At 38.1% G+C, this 22,830-nt stretch overlaps 1 protein-coding gene across 8 annotated transcripts in view; it reads right to left on the bottom strand.

Moving 5' to 3' along the window:
• The window catches only part of LOC119777832 (teneurin-3-like), a 488,332-nt gene that overhangs the window by 227,825 nt on the left and 237,677 nt on the right, over window positions 1-22,830 (bottom strand). For 6 of the 8 annotated variants that reach the window (XM_038276831.1, XM_038276833.1, XM_038276835.1 and 3 more), the window contains one exon: window positions 2,051-2,224. The exons of the other annotated variants lie outside the window; for them this stretch is intronic. In XM_038276831.1, coding sequence (XP_038132759.1) covers window positions 2,051-2,224 — 174 coding nt within the window. The remainder of the gene's footprint in view (window positions 1-2,050; window positions 2,225-22,830) is intronic. 8 annotated transcript variants of the gene reach the window in all.

The raw sequence follows: 22,830 nt of genomic DNA, 5'->3' as shown, positions 1-22,830 counted from the left end.
AACCTGAGTCACTGTGTTTGTGTCACATGTGACTCTATTAGCTCCAAAATACTTTTCACAAGGAAATTATTTTATTATTGCACTATTAAATGTTATTGAACAGTTCTCCACATCCATTACACAATGAACACAAGATCTAAATAACACTCTAAAACACTATGCGGCCGTTCCAAACGTTGCATTTCTGAATTCTCCCGAGTGAATATAGTGAATGTGATTGGTCGATTATCAAGAGGGCGGGATTGTTGTGGCGGAAGGTTCAAAAGCAAGTTTGATTGTGGCCGGTGTCTCTGAAGTATCTTTCTAACCAGTTAGCAACTTAGAGCTAAAGTCTCTAATGAGCGGATGAATCTGAAATGCGTTTCTGTGCCATATTTCCTCCTCGCTTCTCTCATTAGTCTCTGTAAATTTACTAGTCTGCTGCCGCGAGCGATATAACCTCTTTACACAGCGACCACTGGTTTGCTTGACGTTGCCATGACAACGTAACTTCTGGGAAGTTGTGTTAATTTGGCCTCTAAGTAATGAAACTAAAATCCAAATAAACGTAACGGTAAATGAAAAAAGTCAAACTTATTTCCCAAAATATTCATGAGAAATGTATAAACTATGCAAAGTTTTTATAATACATATTTTTTAAATCTCCCTTTATACCAACCACTAGGGGGTGCTGCAGCAACCCCCAGCACCCTCAGTTCCCGCGGCCATGGCTTCACCCAGGACCCCAATAAGCTGCCATCACATCAGCCTTGTTCATAAAACTGACTCCGAAGCTGAAATATATTTCTGTCTCTTTTCAGATTAATCCTGAACCACCAGCTGAAAACTCCCCGTTAGGAGGTAGAAACAGATGCAGGAGGTGAGGGTTAAAATGGGACGCAGGGATGAGTGTGGCATGGTGATGTAATAGAGAGCAACACATCAGTTGACGGGTGCAAACGATTAGGTGTTGGTAGCAGTGACACTGGTTTTAGCATCGGATGCAAAGGATTGCAAAGACCCACCACACGCAGACAAAACGCTCCTCATTTCAGAGACTTTTTCTATAAACACAGAGCCTGCTGAGTGAATGGACGCCCTATAAGGCTGTGAAAGGATGCCAGACCTGTTGGTGGCGCTGTGATGTAATACAGGAAAACAGCAGCTGAGGATTGGAGCCATTGTTGTCATTTTCAGGGTGTGGGCTGTGTGTTTTTGTCTAGAGGCAAGCATCTCAGACAAATCTGCCTGGAAATCATAAATGGAGTTTAGAAATATTTGAACTCCTGGTTTCCTAAATGTTTGCTGACAGATTCCCAACATGGCGGCTTTGTATGGACAATAGTCGGGTTCAATAAGGTGCTATTAGGTTTAGGGCTGAGTTTGTCTCTGCATTAATAGGTGCTAAAATATAACATGCTCCGACTCCTCAGGAGAGCAGCCATGCTTTAGGCTACACGCTGCAAAAAATGGAAATCTAAATATGTCTCTTTTACCTCCTTAATCCAAGAACATACGCACTTATTTTAAGAAAAAAATTATCTAGATTTTACATTTTTCCAGTGTGAGAAAACATTGCAAAAATAATCTAGATAATAAGTAAAAAAAATCTTAAATTACATGTATTTACCCTTAATTTGAGTTGGTAAATAAGATGATTTGCCAAAAGAATGAGTATTTTACTCTGAAAATAAGATGATTAGATATTATGCACTTGTTTGCACTTGCACATTGTTTTTTTCTTATTTTAAATGTAAATGTTCATATTCCATTGGCAAACTGACTCACTTTCCACCTCAATTCAAGAAAAAATGCAGTTATTTTAAGAAAAAAATGACTTATTTAGAATGAATTATTTGCAGGGCAGCGAGGCAGCATTGAGAAAAACATGGCTTCCAGGTGAGGATGTGCGGCTAATCAAACCCATTGTTGCAGTAATGTGGGTCAAAACTAACAGCGTGTAAACACGGTGCACCATCAGTGGAGATGGAGCAGGAAATCATCAATCTACAACTCCATCAACTAAGGTTAACGTAAAAGAAGAAAAGAAAAACCCTGAAAGTCGGTTTACCATGAGTTACAGGTATGTACAGCCGAGCTGCATACTCCTCCTCTTCCTCCTCCTCTTCCTCATCAGAGTCTGGCTCAACAGCATCTGCTAACAGCGGGTTGTCATGTGGATTTGAGTGTGGATGTGATTGGTCAATGACAGGTGATGGGCAGGAGGGGGAGGGCATGGGAGAACCTATGAAAGAACAACCAAAAAGAAAAAAAAAAGATGTTTTTAAAGAAAGAAAACAAAAGTTAATCAAATCTTAAAGTAAAATGGCTGAAAATGAAGAGTGATGGTTCCTGCTGAGGGGGCATTATGGGATATGAGAATGATGACATCACAGCAGATGAAAGGCTTTAATGAAATAAACTGGAACCTGTGGAGAACCTGAAGAAGCTGGTTCTTCACCGGCTGAACCAGACTCTGCTCGCAGCCTGAGTGGTAAACAAGAGGAAGAGCCGACTTTTTGTTGCACCGCCTTGAAAGCAGGCTTACAAGAAAAGTGCAAGAAAAATCAATTGTGTATTGATGCGGTAACCTTGACATTTACTGACTGCTGAATGCTAAACTGCACAGCTCCCTCTTTGTGTACATTTGTGTTTCTGCTCTGAATGGAGGTGTTGCAGAAAATTTGTCTAAAGCTAGCAGAAAAAAATGCAACCAAAAAAAGATGAGGTTAAAAAGACAAAAATATACTATTTAATTTATTAATTCAACTAAAGGACAGCATAAATGTAACATCTCATTAATATACAGTTGATTTGTTATATTTTAGAGCAAATATACTTCAAAAACTTTATCAAGTTTAGAAGAAAAAAAATAATTTCCATTAAAAACATATTTAAACAGCGTTTGAAGTAATGATGCACCGATACGGATACCAGTATTCCAGCACTAAAACGGTATCAGTATTGGCGAGTACCAACAAATAGTGCAATGATACCATTTTGAGAACCTAAAGTTTATTCAACTATTGTCCCCCATTCTTAGCCTAGTAAACTAGCCCCACCCGCCAGCGGCATAAATCAGTTTTCCCTGAGAGTGGTCTAGCCCCCATCAATGCCCCAGGCCCTAAAACTGGCGGGCCAATCACAACGCAGAGATGTGTTTTGAATTTCTGAATGCAAAGCAGGCGGACTTTTGACGCCGGGACGACAAAGCTGCGTGACACTGGAGAAAGAACAACAAGGAAGATGGCAACAACTATTGAACAGTTCTGGTTTGATTTAGCTTTGGAATCAGTTCTGGAAGGATTAGACTTGAGGTTTTCATTGAAACGTGAGCAGGAAGAGGCTCTACGCTCATTCATTTTTAAGAAGGACGTATTCGCCATTTTACCGACAGGCTGTTTGTTTACACTCCCCCACCAGCTTCCTGTAACACTCCCTACATCACAGTCAGTTGCCCTCATTGGTCAGAGCGTTGGCCAATAGGCACAGACATGGTTTGAAAAACAACGGGTTTTTCTCATCAACAATCTTCCGATGTCTCATTCATCAGGGCCAGACTAAATTACACATTTAATCTCACATTTAGTCTGGTTTATCAGGCTAACCCATTCCAGGTAGGCAATAAAAAGTTCTACTGGATTCACTTTGTTTTAGTCTTTTTCCTGCTTCACAAAGGTAGGCAGCAGCTTGACAAAGCCATGATGGCAATTATTTTACATCCAATATGCAGTTCTTCATATACACACACACATCAATTTCAAACACATGGTATCGGTTCTGGATAGAGCAGATTGACATATAAAAATATTTCTTTATCTTGAATGCAAATATTTATATATTTTTAGTACGATCTTGATATAATTCCTGCTCTAAGTGGGTCGCTCCTTCAGCTATAGGCCTGTTTCAGAACCTCTATACTCCATTCAAAGATGATTCCCGGTCATGTTATTGTACACATCAGTTTGCATTTTAGTTTTTAATAATTTTTTCCCTTCTGAGGAACAATAAAGGTTATTTCAATTCTCCTGCATTGCTTCTAAATCGTCACTCAGATAAAAAATCCTGTAATTTTCCTCCTGGTTACCGAGGAAACCAACACATTAATATCCACTTTATGAACTCTGGTTTAAGCAGGAACTATTTGGAGGCTGTTTGAGGTTCAAGTCTAAACCTCTAACGTCGTCATCCTGCTGTATTTGATTTTATTATCAGCTGACTTGTACTCCTTTTTTGTTACTCTTTTATGGATTTCTACATATTCATCAATTAAAATAAAAAAAACAACAAGAAAATAAATTTTTAATTGGAGTCACTTGTTTTTATTTCCATTTCTTTCACTTCAGTTAAATTCTGACATGTCTTAAACATTTCCTCCCTGGCAGTTGTTTCTGACATATTCCGATCTAAAAAAGTATTTTAATTGAATTGAACCCCCCCTCCCTCTGTGAGATGAGTCCAGCCAAGCCGCCCTCTTTGATAATCCCACATCAAAGATGAAACTTGGAGCTGATGGAGCGTTTTCTGCCCCAAGACTCTGGATTACCGCACCTCCAAGTGTCCACACCCTTCAGCGCTCACTTCAAAACTCACCGCTTCTCCTCGGCCTTCCACTGAGTATCACACATATAGTTCTTTCTCATTTATTTATTTGATTTAAGTTTTTCGCTATTTGCAGTTTTATAATTGTTGGTATAATTGAGAAGCAGCTTAAAGGAAACTGATCTAAAACAGGATGTGATGAATCTATATCTCTTTTCTACAAGGCCTTTTGTTTCACAGAGATAGGAAATCACATGTACCATATTATGTAGTGTTTTACATTGAACACACACACACACACACACACACACACACTCCTTAGTTTGACTGATGTCGGATATTGGAAAAATAAAGTCTGTTTGGCTTTCACTGAGGAAACATGAACATTAGAGGATTAGAGGAGCATGAGAGCAATATTAAAGAGTAGATGTGGTCTGCTGCACTGGCTGCACAAATTAGGCACAACAGAGCAGCACTATTACACCTTTGTCTGCTACAGAAAAGGCTTTTTTTGTTTTTAGAAAAAAGCAGCTTTTAGACCAGTGTGCTGATTTATTTCTACTGACATTTACCGTTTTATAATTAAAAACGCTGCTTCAGTAAAAATGGTAATACAACTATAAACTATAATATGCTGAGATAAGAGCATAATCATTAAACTCGCTCTATGTGTGATGTCTATGTTCCACAAAAATAAAAATACAATCTTAACGCATACAACGATGATGCAATTCCACTGAGAACTGAAGAAAGAAAAATATATTCTTCAATTTAAAAAGCAGCAAAAACATCAGATTTTCATTTAGGTTTATTTCTGAACCTCTTCTTTGTTTATCATTTTATGCAAATAGTAGATTTTGTAATGATTTTTAACATAATTTGAAAGTTTTTTTCATCTCAGATGAATAAAGTGAAGACAGAAGACGTCATAGGGTTACAGAACTGAACATTTATTTAAAAATGTCATGAATTGAAGCCCTCAGAGTTGCTTTGTGGAACTGATGACCTAAAGATGCTTCAAAGGAAACAGAGTTTTTCTTCTCTGTTTAAGCAAAGACTAAATAAAATCAAGGCGAGGAAAGAAAGGACGTAAACAGAGCTGCCATTTTTCCATTACTGTGGGTTTCCAGTGTAAAACATAAAAAGCTAAGGTAATCACAACATAGTGCATTTTTATTACGATGGTTAATAAACGAGAAATCCAATTTTTTAACCTGTTGGAAAAACTCCAGCGAAGCCAAACATGAATATCAGAGACGTGGAGAAGCAGTGATCAAACATAAAGGAGACAGAGATGTCCTATCTGAGAGTCTGAATGCAGGTATTTGAAGTTTAATCTTTTAAGGATGTAACGCTATCTTGTTTGTGTCATCTAACAGCTTAAATGCTTAAAGGCTCTGCTGCTCTCTCTCTGCTTTGCTATTTAAAATCTATAAACACTGGTTTGGAGCAAGGAAACTTCTCTGGTCTGAAATTCTTTTTTCCCATTTTTCCTGAACTCAATAAATCTCCATATCAAAGGCTCCCTTTGTAGAGCTCATTGTTGGAAGGATGACGGAGGAGGAGGGACATTAGAAAGTTTGCGTTCTGGGCCTGAAGGAAACCTGGACCTGGCCTTTATTAACTGGTGGAGCTATTTGGACGTGTTTGTATATCTGCAGTAAATAGCTCAGGAGGAGATGTTTTAATATTAAAGCCAGATGTAGGCGTCCACTGAACGCCACAGGGACGGCGGCTCTTACCGTCTGGAGGTTGGTTGTTGGGGTCCAGGCTCTGCTTCTGTTGAATACTGATCAACGGAGTAAAAATAACCGCGTGAAAGTGCCTCCTGGCGTTCCTTCCCAGGACCTCAGGATATGAATTTATGCAGCATTCATATCTTGGGGGAACACTGGAAATGAGTCATATATATATGAACTACATTTAAAGGTGAAATTGCAAAAGACACCCGAGGAGACAGAAAGAAGAGCCTTTGAAAGCCCTTCCTTAGTGTTACTCTGCTGCATATATTCATGTAAAAAGGCAGAATAAAGCGCAGATTTAAGCTTTTCATTAGTAAGAAACCACCCTGTATATCCCAGGTCCTGGCCGATGAATAGTTTCACCAATTACTCAAAATTTGGTGTTTATTAAAAATAAATTTGATGAAAATCTGGATTTTTTTTCATGCACTGGAAAAATGATCTAGAAATAAGTCAAAATTTCTTAAATTAAGTGTCTTTGCCCTTAATTTAAGTAGTTAAATGAGATAGTTTGCCATGTAATGAGGATTTTTTTTACATTTAAAATAAGAAAATTTGATAATATACACTTGAAATAAGACAATGCAATTGTTTTCTCATTTTAAATTTAAATTGTATTGTTCTATTAGCAAAATGTCTATTTTTCCTCCTCAATTCAAGAACAAATGCACTTATTTTAAGAAAACAATCTTATTAACCTGCATAAATTAAGGGTTTACACACTTAATTTAAGACATCTCTACTCATTTTCAGATCATTTTTGAGTGTAAAAGACATCCGGCATCTATTGGATCTATTTAAGCATGGTTAATTACTTTAACACTATTGTTTTATATTCTAAAGCGAAGGTAATAACACTGTGTAGACTAAAAAAAGAAACCTGTATCCTTCAAATCATATTGCGGTTCCATGTGCTTATATAGAATGTATAACAGTTTAGATATAATATGAAGAGCTGTCATATGAAATTAAATAAAACAACTCTTCAAATCTTGTTGAAAAATAGTGTTCAAGTTTGCTAGAATACAGATAAGTTAATAAAGTAAACTGAAATTAGGGCTGCCACTAACCATCATTTTGCAAGTTGATTAATCTGTCGATTGTTTTTCCAATTAATCAATTTAAAATCAGATAGCCAACGGTTCCTTAAAGAGGATTTTTTTTTTTTTACAAAATTAAACCGAGTGAACCTTAAAAGTTTCCACTTGAGTAGTTCTGGATAGAGCAGATTGAGAGATGAAAACATTTTTCTTTAAATGCAAAATGTTTATATATTTTTTATGATTTTTATATAATTCCTGCTCATGGTGTGTCGCTCTGTCAGCTGAAGGCTACAGTCTCTATACTCCAGTTAACGATTAATCTATTACTGAATTAGTTTACCATTATTTCAATAATCAATTAACCCAATCAGTGTTTTTGCCCTATGAAGCTGAAGGTTTTAAATGATGCAAACATTGTTTTCAGTGCAGCTGCAGACGCTGTGTTTTGTTTTCATTGTTCACAGCAGTGGATCATGCAGGATTCACAGCTTGGCTTTAGTTGCACTTTGAACTCAGCTCAGAAAGGGAGACTAGAATAAAAGGCGTTTTTAAAACTTTTTTCTCAATTTGTTTTCATGAAGCTATTGGGAAAAAAAGAAAATGCTGATTTTATTGATAACCATACTGACCAGCCCTGCTCAGGAATGCTCAGTTCCCATGCTAAACTGGTTTCAAATGCTAGCGGGGCCTCCAAGTAGGAGCAGGAGGACTGAAAGGTTATGGTGACCAACCACCAAAAACTCCAGGGACCCACAGCACCAAAACCCTCCTTAAACAAACCAGAAGGAATAATAACAGCAGGACTGTGGGAAGCTCTGAGCATGCAGACTGCCTCTGAGAGACGCACAGTGGTTCAGATCACGCCAATATAACATGTTAAAAATTTAAAAAGAGGAACCAACATGATAATCCTAAAGAATATCAGCCTTAGTATCTCCTCAGACATTAGATTAGAAATAAAAGTAATTGCCTTGTTTTTATTTAAAAAATGACACAGAAAAAGGAAGCTGTCAATCACGTGCATCTCAGCGGACCAGTGTGTTCAATGCTCCTGTGTTCATTGCTCCTGTTCGGACCTGCTCAGTCCTAACAGGAGCAGACAAAGTTTCAATCATCCAGGAGCTGATCAACTGCAGCGCTGTCTGTGTTGCTCCAAGTCTTACAGCTTTTCAAAACTTCCAGATCTGAACCAAAAGCTAAAAACCAAGTCTAAGCTGCCTCCTTCAATAAGTAGAGAAGCACTGAGCAGATATGAAGGAATCTCTGGTCCTGTCTTGGTTTCACAGCAGGAATGTACTGTATGTTAAAATCCACAAGGAACCAAGAAGCCCGTCTGCAAAGTCCTATTAAAGTCCTGGTTTATTTCAGATGGCAACATACTTTATACAGTATTTCCATCAGTCGGACCTCCACACTGAAGAAGCAGCCGGCTGGAATATTCCAGCCGTCCATGTTTGAGCCCTTGCCTCGCAACGCTGCCAGTTCTGTTAGCTCTACGCCTGCTGAAGACACAGACGTCCATCCCCGTCAACACTGGGACGGAAAGCAATGGGAAAGGAAATTATTCTGATTTCTGATTAGGATACTATGACCGAAAAAATTTGATTGACAGATGACCCTTGATATATGATTGGTCGGATTTAGGTTTTCAGGCTGACGTAGAACTAACTGGCCTGCAGAAGATAACGGAAAAAAAACAACAACACAGATTTTAAGACTAATTAGAAATTTTCTAAATTTTGGGACAATCTCCTCTGATAAAGAGAACATTTATATACATGTTTTAGCCAGAATGATTTGAAGTTTAAATATGACTTCCCTACAACTTTAAATACTGCCTAATGAAAGAGAGTAACGAACGCACATTCATGAAAACACTGATTTAAGCAATTAGCAATAAGACCCAAGGGAGAATCTGGAGGTAATCTATTGGAAGAGTAGAACATGGATGAAAGCTCCACTTTTAAAACCAACTGAGGGGAAATGATTATTTCAGGAAGGAATGAGCAGAAGGATGAGCGGAGCTTATTTCCAGGCTCCTATCCCGTAGAAAGCTCCTACTGCACGTCTGCCAACAGTGTTCACAGTGAGCAGGGAAGATGAAGCCTCATCTAGAGGCTGATGATCTAATATCTAGAAGACTGAGGAAACTAAATAACAATGCTGAAGCCAAAGGAGTCAGAAAAACACACCTTGTATTGATGGGAGGAAAGCAGCAGGTTTATCCACCATAGATGGGATCTAATCCCAATCATCAGCAGCTCTCAGTCCGGTTCTGGGTTGGAGCCACATGGGTCGGCACTGCCAGTCCTCAGACTGGACACACACCAAGGCTAACATGCAGCTTCTATTTGCTCTGCTTTAAAGGCCACAGTTTCTCCTTTTATTGTTTCAGTTCATTTGAACTGGAACCACAGAGCAGTTAACACTTGGAGGGTAAATACAGTCTATTGATCTCAGCCACATCACTGTTCTCATGCTGAACCTGTAGAGCGGAGACTTAAGAAATATTCACAGAGTAGATTTATAGGAAGAATTCACTGATCGCTGCGACTGCAGTGCTGCTTCAGATACACACCCACAATCCTTTGCTACACCATTGTCTGATGACTGAATAAACACCATGACTGATCTGCTCCCCTTCTTTCACTGAAGGAAAAACAGAAACTAGAAAGAAATGCATATCAGTTCTCATATATGATTTAAAAAATCCAGAGGAAGAGGAAACAGTTAGGGATGCACGATATTGGGATTTTGGCCGATATCCGATATTCAGTTTTAAGGCCGATACAGGCCGATACCGATAGGGGGCCGATTATATCGGGCATCCCTAGAAACAGTGAAACTGAACCTAAAGCTAAGCCGAACAGAACGCCGTGTTCACTTCTGATTGGTTCTCAGCATTTTCAATTCAGTTCAGCTCAGTTTATTTCAAAAGCACATATTCACAACACGTCATCTCAAGGTAATTTATCTTTACTGAGGCCATTTCAGCCCATAGTAAAAGCTGGGCCATGATCATTTGCACTGCAAAAAATAAAATCTAGATAAGTCTTTTTTTCTTAAAATAACTACATTTTTTCTTGAATTGAGGGGTTAAATGAGACACTTTGCCAATAAAACAAATAAATATATATTGCAGTCCCTTATTTCAATCACATTTTATCTGATTACTTCTTTTAAGAGTAAAACAGCTTATTCCATTGGTAGATCATCCCATAATTACTCAAATTAAGCATAAATAAACTTTATTTAAGACATTTTTACGTATTTCCAGATCGTTGCAGTGCACTCATGTCTGTGATATGGGATGCTCATTGAAAACATCTAAAACTCTACTAAGAAATGTTTTCCAAGTTGATTGTTTTACCTAACTCTGAAAAAGGAAACTTGTTTAGTGCATTTAAAAGGAGCAAATTCAGTTTGTTTAGTCGCTGACTGAAATCTATAAAAATACCAGTTTGGACGCCCTACCCCTTCAAAGCTAGTCTGTTTGTTGCTTAAGCCAAACCATTACACAGCTCCCAGAAATGTTTAACTTGTGATTGCATAGGCTAACGTTTAAGAACTTCTTTAAACATCTTGCATCTTGTGCTTCCCAGTGAGCCTGCTTGGACTGACCAATTTGAACGTCTACCACTTGTAGAACGTTTTGCATGTTAGCTCCATTTATGTGTTTGATTGGGTTTTGTATTGGCAGCCCATTTGCATTTTACAGCTTTCTATTTTTATGAATGCAGAACTTGTCCTTTGCATGCGATTTGTGTATTAATCCCATTTTTGAGTTTGAAGGTCTAATCTTTTGTGTTTGGTGTGATTTCATGCATTTGAAGTGCAATTGTACCTCTTGGTCATCCTGTTTAGCAGACCTGTAAGCTGCTACAAATGGTGCAAAGACTTAATGCACTCAGTAGATAATTTTTCCAGTGCATCATTCCAACGGCTCTCTTTTAAGGAACTTGATAATAATAATTGAACTTTATTGATCTCTAATTGGAGAAATTCACTCTGCATTTAACCCATCCCTTGGGGAGCAGTAGGCTGCCATTGTGCGGCGCTCGGGGAGCAAAGTGTGGTTAGGGTCTTGCTCAGGGACCCAGAGTGGCATTTTGTGGGAGTGGGTTTCAAACTCACAACCTCAGGATTCCAAACTCTATGCCCTAACCACTAGGCCGCCACTCCCCATGAGATATGGCTAGATGCTATTTAGCCATTTGGAGTTTGAACACATGTCTGACTTTATTCATCGCCACAAATCACAGCTTCTACAGGTGCTGGTCATAAAATTAGAATATCATGAAAAAGTAGATTGATTTCAGTAATTCCATTTAAAAAGTGAAACTTGTATATTATATTCATACATTACATACAAACTCATATATTTCAGATGTTTATTTTGTTTAATTTTGATGATTACAAATGACAACAAATGAAAATCTCAAATTCATCATATCAGAAAATTAGAATATTACTGAAGACCAATAAAAACAAAGGATTTATAGAAATGTTGGCCAACTGAAAAGTATGAACATGAAAAGTATGAGCATGTACAGCACTCAGTATTTAGTTGGGCCTCCTTTGGCCTGTATTACTGCAGCAATGCGGCGTGGCATGGAGTCGATCAGTCTGTGGCACTGCTCAGGTGTTATGATAGCCCAGGTTGCTCTAATAGTGGCTTTTAGCTCTTCTGAATTGTTGGGTCTGGTGTATTGCATCTTCTTCTTCACAATACCCCATAGATTTTCTATGGGGTTAAGGTCAGGAGAGTTTGCTGGCCAATTAAGAACAGGGATACCATGGTCCTTCAACCAGGTACTGGTAGCTTTGGCACTGTGTGCAGGTGCCAAGTCCTGTTGGAAAATGAAATCTGCATCTCCAAAAAGTTGGTCAGCTGCAGGAAGCATGAAGTGCTCTAAAACTTCCTGGTATGTGGCTGCGTTGACCCTGGACCTCAGAAAACACAATGGAGCAACACCAGCAGATGACATGGCACCCCAAACCATCACTGACTGTGGAAACTTTACACTGGACTTCAAGCAACGTGGATGAAGTGCCTCTCTTCTTTTCCTCCAGACTCTGGGACCTTGATTTCCAAAGGAAATGCAAAATTTACTTTCATCAGAGAACATGACTTTGGACCACTCACCAGCAGTCCAGTCCTGTTTCTCTTTAGCCCAGGCAAGACGCTTCTGACGCTGTCTGTGGTTCAAGAGTGGCTTGACACAAGGAATGCGACAGCAGAAACCCATGTCTTTCATACGTCTGTGTGTGGTGGTTCTTGAAGCACTCACTCCAGCTGCAGTCCACTCTTTGTGAATCTCCCCACATTTTTGAATGGGTTTTGTTTCACAATCCTCTCCAGGGTGCGGTTATCTCTCTTGCTTGTACACTTTTTTCGACCACATCTTTTCCTTCCCTTCGCCTCTCTATTAATGTGCTTGGACACTGAGCTCTGTGAACAGCCAGCCTCTTTAGCGATGACCTTTTGTGTCTTGCCCTCCTTGTGCAAGGTGTCGATGGTCGTCTTTTGGACAACTGTCAAGTCAGCAGTCTTCCCCATGATTGTGTAGCCTATAGAACTAGACTGAAAGACCATTTAAAGGCTTTTGCAGGTGGTTTGAGTTAATTAGCTGATTAGAGTGTGGCACCAGGGGCCATCAATTTTGAACCTTTTCACAATATTCTAATTTTCTGATATGATGAATTTGAGATTTTCATTTGTTGTCATTTGTAATCATCAAAATTAAACAAAATAAACATCTGAAATATATGAGTTTGTATGTAATGTATGAATATAATATACAAGTTTCACTTTTTAAATGGAATTACTGAAATCAATCTACTTTTTCATGATATTCTAATTTTATGACCAGCACCTGTAAAGAAGGAAATTAGATTCCAGATTATTTTTTTCCAGTTCGTTCTGGGAAAAAAAAAAAAAGTTTTATTAAATAACTCTCTATGAAAAAGTCTTCATTTCATTACAGCTAGCCTTGAAAATAGGAAAGGACAGGGTAAAGCTTAACAACTTATCATGTACACACTCAGCCACCCTGTTATTATTACCTAATTTCTCCTCCCCAACATCAGTTTAGTTTCCGTAAACAAAATCATTCTCACATCGATAAAACTCTCCATGTAAACAGGATTAATAAGGACAGTATGAAGCTGTTGTGCAGAGCTCAGTATTAAGCGCAGATAAACAGAACCATCAATCCATGTTAAGCCCTCATAAACTTATGAATATAATTATGGGCAGAGTATATAGGCACACATAAACCAGTAGCCTTTAGCTGTTGATGTTCTGTAATTGGGACTCATTTCCAGCACAGAGGAAAGGAATTAAATAACGTTATATGATCATGGAGAGTTACCACAAAATATGTCTTAGAGGCTACAATGTGAAGACAGAACATCTCCAGATGTTCCTCTTGTCTTAAATGGCTTGCTTATGTTTACCCAATACCATCTGTTGCAATATGCGCTCTCAGCAAATATGTGGTTTAATGAGCCATATGCATGAATCGGCCAGATTTCTGCTCTTATGTTCCTACATTTAGCAGCAATCCAGCTTCAGGCATGGATCACGGAGGAGCGAAGGACTTAAAAACAATCAAATATTGCCCCAAAATATCATCGCTAGATTATCTATAGAGCTGCAAATAAAAAAAACACACCAAGGCAAATTAGCTGAATGAAACAAGACCGTCATTTAAGTAATAAATAAAGAAGTCCAGCTCTTCTTCTTTCATGCAGCTTTATTTTTGCAGTGGAAAACATTTATTTAATAACGTCTATTAGATCAGAACTGTTCAATGTTTTCTAAAGTATTTTTGAGCTTTTCGGTTCTGCTGAAAATGAGCCTTGTTGTGTTAGAGAGGTCAGCATTCATAGAACTTCCACAGACAGCAGCTCCTCCCTCAGGGACCATGTCCTGCATACCTTAGATGTGTCCCTGTCGCAGCACACCTCATGTAAATGATCGGACCTCCTCAGCAGGCAGCAAGTGCTGCACAAGCCTGTTAATCAGTCAGTCATCTGTCAGGCGTGTGGCAACAGGGAGACACCTAAACCCTAAAGAACAGCAAACCACAGCATAAAGTCGATATTACCGTTGTCAGGTATTACTAATATGTGATAAATAAGCCTGAGGGGCTTGTCATAAAGTCATACTAAACACCTAATCACCTAAAAACGTGTTACTTTCTTGTTGACATAGATAATTACAGCAGTACTTTATAATTAGAGACCATGTGGAGGTCTGTATTTATGGATCATTGCCTCTCAACTGAGCCTGGTTCTGCTGGAGGTTTCTTCCTGTTAAAATGAGTTTTTCTCTCCACTGTTGCTGCATGCATGCTTGGTGTGAGGGATTGCTGAAGAGTCAATGACACAATGTACCTGAATGTCCAGTCTCCACCTGCTCGTCCTTCAAAGCACTGACTGAATGCAATCAGCTGTTTTTTTACTGACTTTAACTCCTTGATCTGATTCAATTTATTTCTGTAAATTTTCCTAAGTTGGCATGTGTTATGAATTCTATATAAATGAAAATAAGTCTGCCAATCATCATAGAGTTGTGATTTTTTTCACTATGACACTTTGAAACTGACTAAATAAAGGGTTTAGATTGGATGAAAAACTACTGCTAAAAGTTAGTAGTAGATAAAGTTTATTAAAGTGAAGAGAAAATCCAAACTCTACAACATTTAGACTGATAATTGAACCCGACTTTTTAAATCAGCCAATATAAAATGCTCTCGCTTCACTGACTTCCACTGAAAGACCCCGGAAGACAAATAAGCTCTGCTTCCTGCCAGCTTTTCAAACGGTTCAAATTTTAAAATGTTTTTAAAATGCAGAGGGCTTAATGAGCAACTTAGAAAAAACTAACCTGGTTTTTGGTTAAAGTTCCTGTGGTGGAAATGAGAATTGAGCCTAAAGGCCTTTAAACCAAAATAAGTGGCTTAGGTGTCAGAGGGTAATTTGCATAAACATTTGTTGCCCTTCAGCTTAATTAAATCTGGTCGATTTACAAACCAAAAACCTGAATCCAAAAAAGTTAAAAACAAACCGCTGGACTTTGTTTCCAAGTTTGAATATGTTTTGCTTCCCATCCAGGAAGATTTTTCAATTCAAAGTCTCAGAAATAATGTTGAGTTCCGGGTTTTATAGAGTGGACCAAAAACAAAAAACTGGTTTTGGCTTAGAAAACATGCTAATTGAAGGAGTGAAAGTCTTTGAACCTGGAAAAAAAGTCCAGAGGATTGTTTTTAAACCTTTTTGGACTGACTGGATGACTCAGAATCTTCACCAGCAAAAAAACTGTTTCTATATTATTTGGATGATATGTGGTGAAAATAGCTGGAATGATTTCCACCCATGGGTTAGTGGTCTTATTGCACTGCTTTTTAATTCTGATTGACCTGCACTTAAGTCTGGGTTTTTTTCCCCAGTTGAAGATGTGTAAATAATTATAAAATTAGATCCAATAATTCTGCTATATCAGATGGAAATGCACACATTGGTCCAGCCTGTGAAGAGCCTCACTTGCCTTTACAATGACAGCTCTAACCTTAAGGATAAAACAAAGTGCCTTTTTGTTTTATGCATTTTTCTTTTCAGAAGGAGCGTGGAAGATGTGCCTCCATAAATACCTCCTTGAAACAAATAGAGAAGGACAAAAGGAAACGCAAATAGGGAGAGACTGCGGCTTAATTGAGCTAAAATGACCGTCTTTTTCCTCCTCAGCCATTATCTGCTCTTTCTCTTATAACTTTCTGAGATCCTTCAGCCTTTTCTTTGAGTGTACTAAAGTATAAAATAGTGCTAAACTACTCTGTCCTCTGGGTACAATTACAGAAAGACACATAATGACAGACTGTCACAACCAACTCAAACTGTCACACACCTCCCCCAGATCCCCAACGCAGAGCGGCTCGGCCACATCTCTGCACTGATTTAATCTGGGCCCTGTGACGGACCGGCAATTTGTTCCCCTGCGACCTTTCAAGGATTAAATGTTTATAGCAGATTGGATGGATTTCATCTCATCCACATCAACCCATGCAATGGCGGTTAATAAAAAAAAAAAAAAAGATCCATCTATATTTTAAATAATCTGCAGTTATGAGACAGCGTATGTAACAAGTGTTGCAAGGCAACGTTGGGGAGAGAAATGTTGAGCGGTCAGAGTTTTCCATGAATTACTCCAGTGTATAATCAAGGCCGCACATCCAGATGAACATGTAAACACGCAGGGTGACCTGTCCCCTGGCATCATTAGTTTTCTTGCTAATGTGCTCTTTAGAGGAATGATTTGTACATGTGTGGTGTAAATTAGCCATGTCCGTTGGGGGAAGCCACAAGAGTGAGCAATATGTTACCGACTCTTTCAACAAAAACAGCCTGTAATCATGTTTAGTGAAGGCAGAGCAGCCAGAGCGTCTCTTTGAGTGTCAGGCTTTACAAACACGCTAGAACCCGCTTCAGCTCTATCACATGTGGCCAGCTGACAAACACAAACCTCACTCTGTTCCATCAGGAGCGTCTGTGGAAAAGGTTCAATTTACAATGAAAAAAATGTAAATAAGTCATTTTTTCTTAAAATAAGTGAATTATTCAGGAATTGTGAGTGAGACTTTTTGCACTGGAAAAACGATCTAGAAATAAGTGAATATTTCTTAAATTAAGTGTATTTACCCTTAATTTCAGTAGATAAATTAGATAGTTTGCAAATGGTATGAGTATTTTTACAATTGTAAAATAAGATAATTGGATAAAATGCACTTGAAATAAGACAATGAAATTATGTTTTTTATTTTTTTTTTATTTTAAATGTACATTGTCTTGTTCCGCTGGCAAAATGTCTCTTTTATTTCCTCAATCCAAGAACAAATACAATTATTTTAAGAAAAAATGACTTATTTACATTTTTTGCATTGTAAATTGAACCTTTTCCACAGACGCTCCTAATGGAGTTTTTTCCATTGTGCAAATGGAACAATACAATTTACATTTAAAATAAGAAGAAAACAATTGCATTGTCTTATTTCAAGTGAATATTATCTAATTATCATATTTCTATAGAAAAAATACTGATTCCATTGGCAGATCATTTTATTGACATACTTAAAATAAGGTTGTTTTTGTAGTGTATTTGTAGGAGTTACCATAGTTACAACCAAAGAAATGTGAAGCATTTGTTTCTTCTTTTAAGTTGCATATCACTCCCAATCCATCCGACATTGCAAAAGATGACATTTTAAATAAGTCATTTTTTTTTTTAAATAAGTGCATTTGGTCTTTAATTGAGGAGGAAAGTGAGACACTTTGCCAATGGAACAAGACAATTTATATTTAAAATAAAAAAACACAATTGCATTGTCTCATTTCAAGTTCATTTCATCCAATTATCTTATTTTAAAATTGTAAAAATACTCATTCCATTGGCAAACTATCTCATTTACCTACTGAAATTAAGGCTAAATACACTTAATGTAAGACTTGTTTTCTTACCACTAGATCATGTTTGCTGTGCATCTACTATATCAGTTAATAGTAATTAGTAGGGATGCACGATATTGAGATTTTGGCCGATATCCGTTAAGCCGATATTTTAAAACTCATGTAGCCGATAACCGATATCGATACCGATCTTAAAGCTGGACAAAAATAAGTAGTCATTGAAAATATCAGTTTTGTTATCCATTTCTGACACTTATATATACTAAAATATATTTTCATATGCTGATATCAAATAGGTTTTTAAAAACGCGGTATCGATCTATTTTTCTTTTTAAACTCTCGTGAAATGTCATCTTTCTGTTACAAACTCTCGTGATATTTTGCAAATTCTTGTGAGATTTTGTTAGTAAAATAGATCGATATCGCGTCAATATATCAACTTATAAAAATATGGCAAAGTTTTGTGAATTTTCGGGGGATTTCGTAGCATAACGATGACATATAGCAATATTTCATTAGTAAAAGAGATTGATATGGTGTTTTTAAATGGCAATACATCAGCATATGAAGATATTGGGATATTTTAATGTATCAATATTTTTTCCCTCGTCTTTAGAAGTTTTTAAGTCTGTAAAAAAGAAGTTTTTGAGGAAGAAGAAGAAGAAGTAGTATTTTTTTTTTAGACTTTAGAAACTCAGAAGCTGATCAAATATCGGGTTAAATATCGGTGGGGTGGCCGATGTCTGATATTCAGTTTTAAGGCCGATACAGATAGGGGCCGATTATATCGTGCATCCCTAGTAATTAGTTGCTTAAGTGACTCAATATTAAAGGAAAAATTTAAAAGTGATACACATCCCTTATTTGATGTAATAAGTCAGGAGCACTCTGTGGCTAACCACCATCTCAATAGGCAGCTCATACCTGCAGACAAGGCTGAGGGATTTTTCTAACATCAGGTGCAAAGGTCAGTTCATGTTGGGCTAAAGCGATAGTTCCTAAACTTTCCGAACTGAAGCAAACTTTGGTTTACAGACTCGTTTTTGCTCATTATGGTTCATTTATTCCATTGATTTCTACCGTGCCTCCACTAGAATTATGCTGAGAATGATTTTCTTCCACTTTGGGAACCATTGGGTAAAAAAAAAACTCCAACAGAGGAGTGGAAATCTTAACAATAAGGACCAGAAAACACATCAGACATCTGAGCGTGAGAGTATAAAGACATGAGTGATGGAGTTTAACATCTCTTGACTTTAGGGACATGATTCTCTGACCAAAGCAGGATGAGAGCAGGCAGGGACTGCATCCAGATCCCTGTGGTGTTTTTCCTTTTTGTTCTGCTCACATTCTCCACATCATCCAGATGAGCTCAAGTTTTACATTTTCTTCAGTGACATAAATCAAAGCCAAGCACATTGCATGATTTGGTTGGTGGGATTTTTCCTTTGCACAGATGCAAAATCTCTATGAATCACTTTTGGGCTCTGCTGCTTTGCCACAAATCTCTGGGTACTAAATTCAACCAATCATTCAATCTATCTCAAGTATATATATATATATATATATATATATATATATATATATATATATATATATATATATATATATATATATATATATATATATATATATATATATATATATATTCTTTATCTATTATCTATCTACCTTCTATCTATTCTATATCTATCTATATCTGTGTGTTATCAGGGGAAGTATGAATACCGAGTGCGCCGCAGGGCCAGTAGACGTCTGCTTCATTCTGCCCACAGAGGACCAGAGAGTCTCTGTGTGGACGCATTTATGTGCCCAGCCAAGCGTGCATCATGAGTGTGTGTAACCTGCTAGAGAAAAAGGAGCAATCCCTGTCAGATAATCATGGCTGCTGAAAACACCACAGTGACAAACCAGGTCACGCTTACACAAGAATGTACGCGAGCACAGACAGGCACTTCGTCTTTGTCTTTTGAGTGACTGCTCTGCTTTGGCCTGAGGCTGACAGTGACCTCTGAGTTGAGTCTTTCTGTGTGTGTGTGTGTGCTGGGTGTGTGGGGTGGGCGGCTGTGTGCTGAGTTTACAGGAACTCCCAGCATCCCCTCTAGCTTTAGCTTCCTTCATCAGTCCTGTGCTCCGCTGGGGAAAGAAACCCAGAACTCTGTATGCAGATGGTCCTATTAACGCAGCGCCGCAGCAATATTGACAGAGTAGTAAAGAAAAAGCAGTAACATATTTGTGCCATTAGAGCCAGGAGTGTTTAATTTAGACAGCTTTTATGGCTGCTCCTGCTGTTGTTATCACTCAGAGAGAGACACCTGCTCCCTGTTTCTGCAGGACTGACTGAGCAGCCCCTCTAAATGAAACCATCATTAATAAGACTCTCTGCTCTTGGATTTTTCCTATATCTGGGGGCTGTGGGGGCATGCAAGCGGTGCTAATGGTTTGGAAAGTCCTATCAGTCTCTGAGAGGATCATTCTTTCTGATGAAGGTGTAACAGGTATGATTGCACCAATCCTCATGCCCTCTCATGCTAACATGAAAGCATGCAAAATGCTCTACAGTCTAAGAATGGAAACTGCAATATTACTATGAAGCCCGAAAACCAGCGAGTGCTTCTCCTCCCATCAGTAAATACCATACCATGGCGACCTCTCAGACGAAGGCTTTGAGCCCTACCTCTCTGTACGACATTATAAAACAGGATCAGGCTTTTATCAAATAAACTGAATTGAATAGAAATTGCATCGTATCGGTGAGTACCAACAAATAGGGAACCAATACCATTTTGAGAGCCAAAAGTTTAATACAATTAAATTCAATTCAGTTTATTTACAGTATATAGCGCCAATTAACCACAAATGTCATCTCAGGGCACTTTACACCAGTTCACCAGATCATCCAGTCACATTGAGTCACTTTCTTCAACCATTGTCACTAGGGGTGGGTATTGCCAAAGAAGTCACGATTCGATGCACTGCGATACTTGAAATATTGCGATTCATCGTGATATTTTCAATGAACATTGTAAGAAAAAAAATACAGCTATTACCAGTGGCTGACTGGCTGGGTATGATCTGCATAGTGTCTTCAATTGATACATAACTGAAAGCAACTGAATTCATACATAGCTGTATTTATTGAAACAACTTTTGAAGGTGTTGCCATGAAAACAAATACTGGACACACTGACAAAAAGTGCTTAGGATTCATAAAACTTAAAATAACAGTGCCGTTTACATGACCTCAGTGGTCCTTTAAACCCATGAAATGGAAACATTCAAATGTTTGACATTTCCCCTTTCGCAAATGACGTGCGTCATATCAATTTCGTTTTTTACCTTCTTTGTTTTTAAAGCCAAAATGCATTCAAGCATTTGACTTGGAATGTGATGGAGCTGGGCGAATTTTCTCAGTCTCCATGTTTTGTTTATGAATGACTCGTCGCAGTATCCGCAGCAATATCTGCTGGACTGAAAGTTGTATTCCACTTGTTTTTGGCTGATGTCTGCCAACCCTTCATGTATTTTATTTATTCCTTTTTGTTAATTAAGAATCGATACTTGGCATCAAGAATCGATGCAGTAGATTACAAAAATCAGAATCGCCATGCATCGTCATGACGATTATTTTGCACACCCCTAATTGTCACCCATTCCAGGTAGGCAATAAAAAGGTCTACTGGATTCACTTTGTTTTAGTCTTTTTCCTGCTTCACAAAGGTAGGCAGCAGCTTGACAAAGCCATGATGGCAACTATTCTACATCAAAGTAGTCTGCAGTTCTTCATATATACACACCAACCAGACGTATATCTGGTTGCATATGTGGAAATGAGCCGTTGGTACCGGATCGTGCTTCCAGGACGGATCAGGTAGTGACAGTCCATCGTCCAGACATAGCAGCTGGTGTCATGGAGTACTACAGCAGGACAAAACTGGTTCTGACCGAGTTCTCAGACATGCTTGACTATGTTCTCTGGGTATATTCCCTTTCTTTTCCCTCTAAATGCCTGAATACTTTGATTTCCTGCTCATGAGTGAAACTAAATGCTACACTGGGAACTCTGAATGCAATAGATTGGTGTTTTTCCCCCAACTTCTGTTGCGTAAACTTTGTCAGTTCACTGACCAAATAAAATGAAATCCATCGCTCATCTGTCAATAACATCATTAATCTCTCAGTGTCTGTGCACAGCCTGCGGGCTCAGCGACCTCTAATTCCCCAGCTTCCTTCCTTCCTTCATCCGTCTGTGTTTGACTTTCTTTATGTGTAAATGTATCTGGCAGTGTGTGCGATGCATAGCGTACATCCAGTGATATTATGTAGAAAGGGTTTCGTGTCTACACACCTGTTCCTGCCTGTGTGTGTGTGTGTGGGTTTGTGGGGGTGTGTGTGTCTTCGTACGCAGTGGAGTAGAACAGATGGCACTATGCAGATCATCACTTGCAATAATCGTCTGCGTTTCCCTACCTCATAATTATCCAGATTGGAGCTGTGTGCTGCGTGACAGGCTGACATATGACACATGTCATTCTCAATGCCCTATTATATTTGTAAAATGTTAACGTCATCCAACAGATACACGTTTTTGGGTCAAAGATATATCAGAATCATCAGGTGCTGAACAGGTAGCAGAACTAGCTTTGCAGAAACAATGATGTATTCAACTGTGCAGCTATAAACTAACATTTATTCTAGAATCCAGAACAGAGGGTTAGATCTAGGGCTATAACTAGTTATTATTTTGAAAATTAATCTATTGATTTTGTTTTTTTTTGATTGATTGATCAGATAGAACAGTTCATTAAAGAAGATTTTTTACTAAATGAAATCAGGTGAAACTAAAGCTTTTCCACTTGAGGAGTTCTGGATAGAGCATGTTGACAGGAGAAAAAGGTTTTTAATCTTAAAGGCAAAATATTTGTTTTGCCTTCAAGATTAAAAACCTTTTTTTATATACATAAATACTTTGCCTTTAAGATTAAAAACGTTTTTAATCTTAAAGGCAAAGTATTTATGTATATTTTTTTACAATCTTGGTATAATTCCTGCTCTAA

The sequence above is a fragment of the Cyprinodon tularosa genome, unplaced genomic scaffold, assembly GCF_016077235.1.
Source record: "Cyprinodon tularosa strain WSP-4 unplaced genomic scaffold, ASM1607723v1 ctg128, whole genome shotgun sequence".
Lineage (NCBI taxonomy): Eukaryota > Metazoa > Chordata > Actinopteri > Cyprinodontiformes > Cyprinodontidae > Cyprinodon > Cyprinodon tularosa.
Note: the sequence above shows the minus strand (reverse complement) of the source record. Positions and strands in the feature narration are given on the sequence as shown.